The sequence below is a fragment of the Hyalella azteca genome, unplaced genomic scaffold (assembly GCF_000764305.2).
Source record: "Hyalella azteca isolate HAZT.00-mixed unplaced genomic scaffold, Hazt_2.0.2 contig9004, whole genome shotgun sequence".
Taxonomy (NCBI): Eukaryota; Metazoa; Arthropoda; class Malacostraca; order Amphipoda; family Hyalellidae; genus Hyalella; species Hyalella azteca.
In genome coordinates this window covers 1-10,884 of record NW_025939085.1, presented here as the reverse complement: position 1 = coordinate 10,884, position 10,884 = coordinate 1, and the positions used below count along the sequence as shown (strand labels likewise).

At 35.9% G+C, this 10,884-nt stretch overlaps 1 protein-coding gene across 1 annotated transcript; it reads right to left on the bottom strand.

Moving 5' to 3' along the window:
* Nucleotides 1-3,168: 3,168 nt before the first annotated feature.
* Nucleotides 3,169-6,948, bottom strand: LOC108671702 (succinate dehydrogenase [ubiquinone] cytochrome b small subunit, mitochondrial; the record flags this gene model as incomplete). The annotated part of the gene is given in 3 exon segments (XM_018159273.1): nucleotides 3,169-4,562; nucleotides 5,261-5,439; nucleotides 6,809-6,948. Coding segments are annotated over 3 exon segments (497 nt in total), but the record flags the coding sequence as incomplete, so codon positions are not given.
* Between the last annotated feature and the right edge of the window lie 3,936 nt (nucleotides 6,949-10,884).

Below are 10,884 nucleotides of genomic sequence, written 5' to 3'. Positions count from 1 at the left end.
GCTAAGTTAATAGGGTACGTTTTCTTTCAAAATTGGGGTTGCGGTAAGATGCACCGATTGAATAATTTTCCAGATAAAACCAAAATTTGTAAAAAACAAGTAGGAAAATATTTTTTTAATAGCTAAATATTCAGGAGCCGCAGCAATGATCACGCAAGACAATTCACCTCCACTCAACAATGTAAATGCATTTATGAAGGAATGAAAAAAAGGGAATTTCATCAAAAAATCAATTACTACTGAAAATACCGAGATTTATTCACATGAATTTAAAGTTTATTATGAAGGATAGCAGCTAATGACATTAAAAAGTATTTTAGGATGCTTTACAAAGCTTCAAAAAATAATTGGAGAATGTTTAGTCGGTCATAACGAAAAAAATATCATATTTAGGTCTTCAGCGTAACGCATATAGTACTAACGAATTCGATGCCACTGCATTTAACTGATCGAACACTGCAGTGAACCGATACCCGAGTATACAAGAGTATACAATACAAAAGTACCAGAATAAACAGAAGTACCCGAGTATACAATACAGAAACGTGCACAGCCAGCAGTGGGAGCCATGACTCGGCTCGCCTTTATTTTGCTCGGTTCGGCTTGGTAATCATACCCAGGCGGATTTGATAAGTTTGAAGGTAAGCCGAGATGGACTCGCGGGTCAGACTCTGAAAAGTATCTGCCTGTTACGATGAACGTTGCGATCATGGTTGAATTAACCATGATTACACTTGTTTGTCCCACTTTACAAACACTAAAACACACTTTTACATACAACGGCAAAAAACACTGAACGTTGGCAAAGCACAGTCACGCAGTCAAAACACTGAAAAAACTTATCGCAAATCGTATTTTCAAAGCAAACAATATTTCAATATATTGTTTTGAATTTCAAAACAATATATTGTATCAATATTCAATATATTCCCAGAATTTCAATATATAGTATAAGGAACAGTGAGAATTCCTGGTGTTAACTATTGTCTTTCCAGCATCAAAATCGTTCAAATACTTTAACCACCATCATTAATTTCGGGAAACGACAAACTTTACAGTCTACATTTCCAAATAACTCAAAATTGCTATGACCTTCCCTCCCGGTGTCTCGCACACTAATGCAGTAATGCTAAATTGGTCAACGATTCATGCGCGATGATTTAGAAAACGGGAAAATATGATCATAATCAAATGCCAGAGAGACCCCCAATTCACTATTAATAGGTAAATGTAAAGTTTTCGATATCCCTTTTTACTTTTTTAAACTTTAATAATTTGGTTTAGTCTATGAGGGTTTCATTCAACCATGGGTTTCATCCACGTTGAAGGAGTGAAAAATATTGCTGTACTGTGGCCGATCAGGAAGCCTTGGACAAATTTACGGCCGGACTCGCGGCCGGTCCCCAAAACCCAGTGAACAAGGAATATCTCCCGAAGTGATGAACGTAGCTCAATGAAACTTGGTACATATTCATTAGGACGTATTCATTAGGACGTAACGGTGATGTTTAGCTCGTGAAATTTTTTTAAACTTTCACCTTCATTCGTGAGTTATATGGCGATACGTGCCGAAATTTGAAGTGAGCAAAAAATGTCTTCTAAACTACTGTACAGATTTGAACGAAACTTTGAATATACAAACCTAATCGCCCAACGGTGATGTTTAGATCGTTACAATTTTTGAAATTATGCCTTCATTCGCGAGTTTTTTTTTTCATTTTTTTCCACATTCGTGATTTAAACAGCAATACGTGCTTAAATTCGCAGTGAGCAAGCAATTTTTCCTTAAATACTGAACAGATTAGAACGAAACTTCGTATGTGAATGAATACCTAACCTCCCAACGGTGATGTTTAGCTCGGGACAATTTTTTCGGTTTTCCCTTTTGATTTTCCGCGAGACCGGTCGTAAATTTGTCCGAGACGTGGAGCCCGCACCAGAGTCACGAATTTGAACTTTGGAACTTCATGACTCAATCGTGAGGTTTGTAAAAAAAATAATATATAATTCGCATAGAACTAATGTTATTCCTCCAGAAATGTCAATATGGCACCATTACTTGGTTTGAGAGCAACCATTTTCCAGTCTGAAGCTCCTCACCAGAATTATTCCGTCAATTAGAAGACCAGAATCTACTGTGTGTAATGTCAGCGTTTTTTCTACTCTCTAAGCTTAGAAGATATCGCACAATTCGGCCATAATTTCAAGAACTTCTGCTATGTGCAGTCTCATTTCAGTAGGGGTGAAAGGATAAGTTTCTTTACGCTTAGGAAAAAACGTGGAATTGCTAAAAACTGCCGTCGAATCAAGCCTGATGTTTTTAAATAGATTTTTTTTCCATTGCAGTGAAGCATTAGTTAACTTTTTGTTTCAAACGAAAAACTTTTCTTCAACAATTATTTGATACGAATTCAATCATGTCAACTGAAAACAAAATGTGTGCGATAGTAATGGTCGCTTTTCGCGAGACGATTGGGATCTGGCCCAAACGAATAATTATCTGAAAGTAAAATTTTCAAATTGCCACGTACACGCTGACCGCACTATTTCCAGAACCATGATACGGATGACGCAGGTTCTTCGAGTCCAAGTTAGTTAGTGGCCAAATGTTTACTAGCGCTTCAGCTATCTCGCACCGAAAGCCAAGATGAACATCATCGAAGAGGTGGAAGGTCTCATTTTTCGAAAGTTTCTGAATTAATAAAAAAATCATCCATCGCCCACAAGGGGCGGAAGGTCTCAACTGTCCAGCCCTCTGAAGCTGGCTCGAAGGAAGCATCGTTAGCATCTCAAAGAGACGAAGTGACAAGGAGGGACCAGTGAAAAGCAACAAAAACGAAGACACTCGAACAAGAAATCGCTTACACGGTACGTCAACCGCCCGCACGAGAGAGAAAGAGAAGGGAAATGTAAGGAATCCTGCCTACATAATAACTTAACCCCACAACTGAGACCAACAGTCAGAAACCGCGAGCTCAGCGGTGGGGCGCTCAGGAACAATCCCTCTAGGAGCGCGAAATCCCATAGGACTTCTGACGAGCACAGACACGCGTCAGAAGCCGAGGGCTCCGAGTCCAAACATCGCATTAAATCAGAGCTCGTTTTACCGTCGTTATAAACTGAAGCTAGATAATTTTACAATTTAATTTTTGGAATAAAACAACTTGGTAATGAGGAAAAAAATTCTGTACAATGGATAACAGTCGACCATGATCGTCAATTTGACACTCAACAATAATAATCCAGCATCACATTTCTTTGTAAATTATCAACAACGGATAACATGAAATGAAGCAGGCGAAGCATACAAAGCATACAGTTCAATAGTATTGAATAAAAAAAATGAGAGCACTTCATGACAGTGAGAATAGCTAATTCTATGTGAATTAAAACGAAGGAAAACGCGTACCATCGTAACAGAGGCATAGCTTCATACCTATTTCCTGAGATGTTCTTCAATTTTTATTTTCGTACGTGGAAATACCATAAGATTTTTGAGGCAAGTCTAGAAATCTCCACTAAATGGCTTCCACGTATATAAATGAATCTGTTTTTTTTTTCATCATGGAAAACAACAGCTTGAGCCTATGTCCATACACTCATAATAAATCTCGAAGAAATATGCTTCGCTATCTTGTTTACATTATTCTTTATTTTCCTGACAAATGAAAGTACTAAATAAATTTTAATTACAGGTGACATTCTATTATTTCTTTCGATGCCTTCAGATATCTGAGTGCGTTCATTGTGGGTAAAACAACCTGACACGTCGACTGCACAGTGGAGCACTACTCGGTCTTTCATTTACTACACGACAGGTTTACTATCATAAAATGGTGTACACCGACCTGCTTCGTAACTACATCATCAATCAGTTCATAAATTTTGCCAAAAAAAGGTAAAACCATGAATGATTCATCTAACCATCGAGTATGTATAAGCAGATCAAAAATGAACCAAATTAACTATAAAAAAACTAGATCTCCCATTGCGAAGATGCAAAATTAAAATGTTGTAGGTATGTCTTTGCACGAATGAAGCAAAGTGGAAACTAGTACAGAAAAATTATGAATAACTTATAATGGAAGCAGTTTCAGTCAAAACCTTTTCAAACAAATCGCCTAAAAAACTTCTCAATAATAAATATTACTTTGGTTAAGAGGTAGCGGCCCAAAGCATGAGGACAATCCTAAGATATCAAGTTGCCATACATTAAGGAACTCATTTGCCCCAAACCAAATTATTTTACTATAACTTGAATTAAAATTTTTAGCCGAATGAATGAGAAATTTCATTTCATAGTTCCCACAAATGCTATCAGCTATTCTCGAGTTCTTGAAAGTTGAACTAAAAATTGTACAAGTTTCAGCGTTTGACAAGTTGACTATAATTTCCAGAAGATAGAGACCGCATTGATCAGGCCAACGTCGGTGTAGATGAAGTAGCAGAGGCTGCCAAACGTCATCATGGAGAGACCATAGACGGCGGCAATGGACAGGCGCGGGATGACGTTGCCGAACATTGATGGACGAACGTAGTCATGAACCAGTGCTTCGATGCCCCTGCAATGATAACTTGTTAAAAGAAGAATGAATAATACGAGTTAAATGCACTATTTAGGTTAATTATATTAATCCTTCAAATAATTATATAGACAAGCCCTCAATAGGCCAAATTGTTCTTTCATTATTTCCACATATATGCAGCAACCTGAAGCGACTCTTAGCATCAGAATTTAATTTTAGAAAAAAGTATTTTAATTGATACCACCCAGAGATATTAAAGTGGCAAGTATGCTAAATATTTGAATTCATTCCAAGTCATAAAAGCCTGTGAACTGATTAATCATTCTGAGTATAGTCAAAATACATACAAGTAATCAATTCTGAAATGAGTTTTTTATAAGCAGTCTAATCAGTTAACCTCATATCCTGCCAATTCCTTTGCAATTCCACGATAATGAGCTAATGTCTCCCTTACCAGGACTGTTCTTTTTTTTTGCTTTCTCTCAGACACATGCTGCTAATTGAAGAAAAATAGAAGATGTAAACATTATTATAACTTATAGTTTATATAGTTATAGTTAACACTGTTTATGTCACTAAAATTGTCATGCAATATCATTTTCACAATAATTGTAAATTAAACTACAATTTGAATTGAAATTAAATTCAAATTGGATTCCATTTGGAATTTTAGTACAAAGGATGTACAAACGTCATAAATCTAGACTAATCTCTAATTTTATAAATGGAAATACCAGTGGCTGTGCACAGTGAGGGAGAGAGCAAGAAAAGTCTCAACAGCAGGAGTGGGCATGGCAATAGCTGCAGGGATGGCACCAAGCAACACAGCTGACAGAACTCGCTCAGCTGTCCACAGCTTGACGTGGTCACCTGAACTTGAGCTGCGGACAACAGTGTGCTGTACCTGGGGAATCTGGAGACACCAACTCATTATACTTATATCATTTATATGTAAGTATAGATATAGTAATGAGAGGTCCCACAGGTATCTGGTTTTATACAAATATTTCCTTCTAGGTTTATGATTTCCTTCTATGATTCTTCCCTTATTTTATCATACACAATCCTTTGTTTTGACTTACTAAGAAAAATTAGGGAAATTTGAATTTTCTGACCAAAGTTTATTGGCTTCTAGAAAAATAGGCTTAAAAAAATAATAATAATGCTTCAAAAAATCAGTGGCTACAGTTAGGAACAAACAATATTTATGCAGAACAACATAAGTTACAAGAGATTATAGATATATATTATTATTATATAGAATATCTTTTTACTATACATGGACACAAAATTCTGTTGAAAATTGCTGAACACAATTTTATCTTTACCAATCTCTTATATCACTTATTTATTGTACATTAAATGGACACACACTTATTTATTGTACATTAAATACACACGCAATAACCTACCAATAAACAATGAAAATTATTCTTGCCTATTCATTAACAAGACAGCAATTATATACTAGATGAGGCAATTTTTGCAATTATCACAAATTTAATCATTGAGTAACCTACAACCAGCAAAGCCAGTAACCTGACTACCCTCAAGATCTCAGCAGTTTCTTTAATTGAGCAAGTGACCTAGCCTACAGGACTACATGAACCATCATTTTTATTATTTTACAACACTTCTCTTTAACTTCACTTCTTGTTTGTCTGTCTGTCTGTCTGTCTGTCTGCTACAAATATTGTAATCAAAATTTAACACACTTCTACTTATCCTATCGATCTGAAATTTTGCACACTTGTGTAAAGTTGAAGACAATGCATGAATCAAATGTCAAAATAAATGATTTTAAAAAGTAAAAAAAAAATTTTTTTCGATATTAAAAAAATTGAAAAAATAATTTTATCAGCTACAAATCTTATAACTGATATTTGACACACTTTTACGTGTCTGATTGATCTGAAATTTTGCACACTTGTGTGAAGTCAGAGGCAATGCATGAATCAATTAATAGAATAAATAATTTTGAAAAAAATTATATATTAAGAAATTTATATATTAAAAAAAATTGAAAAACTAATTTTTTAATTTGAAAATTAAATGAGAAATTCATTGTACATTTGTAAGATTGGAGACACTGGATTCTTTAGAAGTGTTGTCTTTAAAAAGTCATTTTTAAATGTATATTATTCATTTTTAAATTGAATTGAAAATATTTTTTATTTTTAAATTGAAGAAAATGCAGTTGCCAAACTTTTCCTTCAAAGCATGAATAATGCATAGGAATATAACTTCATGAAAACCTGTTCAGCATAAAGCTCATTACTTACTTGAGGAAATAAATTGTTTTGTCTGCTTGTTGATGAACTCCCAATAGCAGATCTGAAAGGTACAACAGCAAATGCTCTACACAGCTCAGAAGATGGCAGGAAGCGGCTTCTGCACAACTCCTTGCTGCCAGCACGCAAGCCTATAATGGATATTAATCATGTAACAATTCCAAATGAATAACTTAACACAGAGAATAGTATCTAACAGGTAGGTAACTTTAAAAGCTAGAATAATAATTACTTCAGCATTGTCAATCCTGAAAAATACTCATAACAAATGAAAGAAACAAATGCATTTTTGGAATCCTTTGTATTTTGCAGCTTCAAAAAAATATACATAAAAGCCTGAAATCAATTTTTTTATTAATCTGGAACCTTATTATGACATTCCCTGAGTAAAAACTGCTCCTCAAGTCCCTCGTGAAAAACTATGAATGAAAATGAGCAATTTGACTAAATTTTCATAATGATAATGAAAATCAGGCAACACTCATGGAGATGGATGAAACTAGTTAAGAGATATCTGAAGTTTTGGCTTCTTTGTAGGTGGCTTCTTCTTGATTTTCCAGGCAAATCATCAGGCTTTGAAAAAGTTTATAAGCCACAAAATTTTGTCAAGCTATGGATAGAAAAGAATAGCTGTAGACCAAACAAAAAAATCAGGCCAATGCCACCAATGAATGAGACTAAAATGCTAATGCTTAAGGACAATTTTCCACAGTCCTCATCCTCTGGCAAATAGTGGCAAACTAGAGTTTTTTGCTGACCATGGATGTTATCAGCATTGCTCACTGAACTAATTCTAAAAATTATTTAACTGAACTGATTCTAAAAATTATTCAACTGAAGTGATTCTAAAAATTTCCTTATTTGCTTTTATGCAGTCTGGCCTTACACATTTCACATTGCTTGCATTTTGCCTGCAAATTTCTAAAATCACTTCTGAAATGATCACATTCCTCATAATTTTTTCTTAAATTCTACCCAATATACCAGATTAGGATATTGGCCCTAACTGAAAAATCTAGCAGAAGCCACTTGTAAATCAGAAAAACTTGCTAATGTGTACTAAAGTTGAAAATTTGGCAGAAGAGAAGTCTCCCATGAATTGGACATGAATGACAATTTTGTCCATTTCCAAGGCCTTCTCATGAGTTTTCAGTTAAAAATAACAAATATATACAGTCTATTTTTAAAAGTTGTGAAAAGTCCTATTTTTTCTGAAATATCACGGCTCTAATATCATATAATTTCAGTAGGTATGAAATCTCAGGGCTCTAATCATTAGATTAGAAAAATACATGACATTAGACTAACGTCATTTATTTTTCATAAAATTTCCAACTTCTGCAATCTACATCAATTCAATGCTCACGCCGAAATATCCTGCCAAATGTAATGATAACGAGTCAACCCATAACATTGTGTTTAAGATCGCATAGTTGCAGTCACATCTGAGCGGTCAGACTGCCTTACCACATGTTTAGCTGCCACTAAAGTAAAGACAAATGTTATTGTTGCTGTTTGGCAGTTTTTATGGTAAAATAAGAGATTTGGGGTATGGGAAACATGTGCACAGGACTTTGTTAATAAGCTTGCGGCTTGTAAATGGCTCTACATGGCCAAGATATGGGATTCACCGCTCAAAGAAATGGAATTGCGGATGGCAAATCCACAAACCACGGATCAAAAAATCCAGTTACAGCTCACCAAGCAGATATATTCCAGGCCTGTATTTTTGTCAAATTGAAAAAATTACCTAAAAAACAATTGTTTCTACCTGTGATTTTAGGAAACTTCTGTTTAATATTGACCATATTGGCAGACACACAGATATTTTTATCTTTTCCTCCAGTCCATATAGAAAAATTTGGAAAATTTTTTCTTAAATTATAAATATAAACTAGGGTAAACGCAGTATATTCCGACACATTAAGGGTGTAGCAAAAAATGAGTGGCTATAAAAAAAATCACCATATGCGCAACTCAAGTTCAAAACACCGCACTACACGCCAGCAACAATGAAACGTCAAAAAATGTTGCCATATTTATTTAAAAGCCTTTAGAATGCAAACCAACCAAATCCATATATTCCGACGCTGTGTGTGGCTAAATTTGGCATTTTGTGAGACTAATTCCGGCCGTGCTTCAAACTCTACTAATTCGTAATTCCGACACTCTTGTGTTCGAATACCAATTGCTGTGTGAGCTGTACGTATTGGAATACAACACAACTTGGAATTAGTCTTAGAACACTATTGAATATTGAACACTATTTAATTAGGCTTTTAATTAAGAGCTATTAAGCTTTTAATCAAGAAAATTTTAATTTTTGCACACAGCTCAGAACGAGCTGTTTGTGTCGAATTCCAAGCTGTGTCAGAATTAGTTTTTATGTATCTAAAACCGTCTCTTAACTTAATCACCTATTAATTTATTTACCACTTGAAATCAGCAAATACAAGTATACTTAAAGGATTCCTAATATATTCACAGACTTATTTAAAAGTCTCAAACCATTATATTCTTTCTACACAAACAGTCTATCACTATTTGGTAGAGCAAGGTCAACTATCAACTTTGACACATTTTTTGATGTTCTCACTGGGTGACTTGCACTCCATACCCAGGATGGTGCCGTTTTCCGCGGATTAATCCGGTGTAAACGAGGCTCCAAGCCCTTCTACTGGCGTACAACGCGGCGTACAAAGAGCTAAAATAAGGTCATTGGCACACACGCCCGGCGTACGTCCGCATCTGGCTTGTCTCGACGTACGTCTGCATCTGGGTGATCTGGCTTGTCCCGACGTACCGTACGTCCGCATCTGGCTTGTCTTGGCGTACGTCCGCATCTGGGTGATCTAGCTTGTCCCGATGTACGTCCTCATCTGGTTTTGAGCAATTTAGTGCGTACTAATGCGTTATAAGGCGATTTAGGGCCTTCTAATGCGATCTAGTGCGTTCTATTACGATCTAGTGTCTAATAGAATGCTATTACGATCTAGTGCCTTCTAATGCGATCTAGTGCGTTCTATTACTGTAAATAAATGAAGGGTGAATGGCATTGTAAACGAATGAAGGTTGAATGTCAACACACGATTGAGACATTCACGATGACCTGTGCGGTGATGTGAACAATGAGCTTAATACATTTACGACAATACTTCCGCGCAGGCTAAACATTCATCTCTGTTTCGATGCGCAATGACGTACTAGCATAGATACATTTGATCAGAGCGATTTGCGAAACCTAATTTTATCTCTAGCGCAAAAGGCAATGCAGCAGATTGCATTTTATAAAAATGATAGTCTTAACATAATTAGTTTTCAAAGTGACATATACTTCAGCCTGAATGCATACACAAGAGCGACATGTTGAACTATTTTCATAGCATATACCTCAACGTCAGGGGTAGAAAAGATTCAAGCCCCTAGGAAGAAGCTTACCGAGTACGATATGTCCGAAGCTCTGTGTCAATATGAATAGAAGGATGTAGTCGGGTTGCAAGAAATTGAACAGTTAAAGAAGAAACTTGAATAGTTCGCAACTGGATCGAATGTTATTAATATTTCACCAACTTTTCATAAAATTTTCACCCTAGTCTCACTTGAAATTGATAAACAGGCAGCGGGACTCAAATTCGATTAGCCAGCAACTCAGATTCTTCAAAAGCTGGTTTTTGGAGTCTTTTCTACGTCAAAAGAAATAACCGAAAATTTTTTGTATCGGTACCCGCTTAGCTGAAGGAGTGCCCAAAATTTATCACAAAGCATCCACGAGGCGGCTATCAGCCACTTCTTACTGTTACTTAAATTTTTTCGATCTATGGGGAAAGTTGTAAAAAAATACTACTCTTCACTGGCACACAAACCCTTCATGTTATGCGAGGAACGGTTAGAACACTCGCCACCTCTTCACTGACACATAAATTTAAACATCCTTACAGAAGTCAGTGAAGACGCGTATAGGTCAGCCGGCAGTGACCGTGTGACGTATGAATGAAGAGGGGAGCGCAGCCGTGCACCACCAATTTTGTGCACCAATAAGCCCTGAATCGAACGCCTTGGATCTCTCC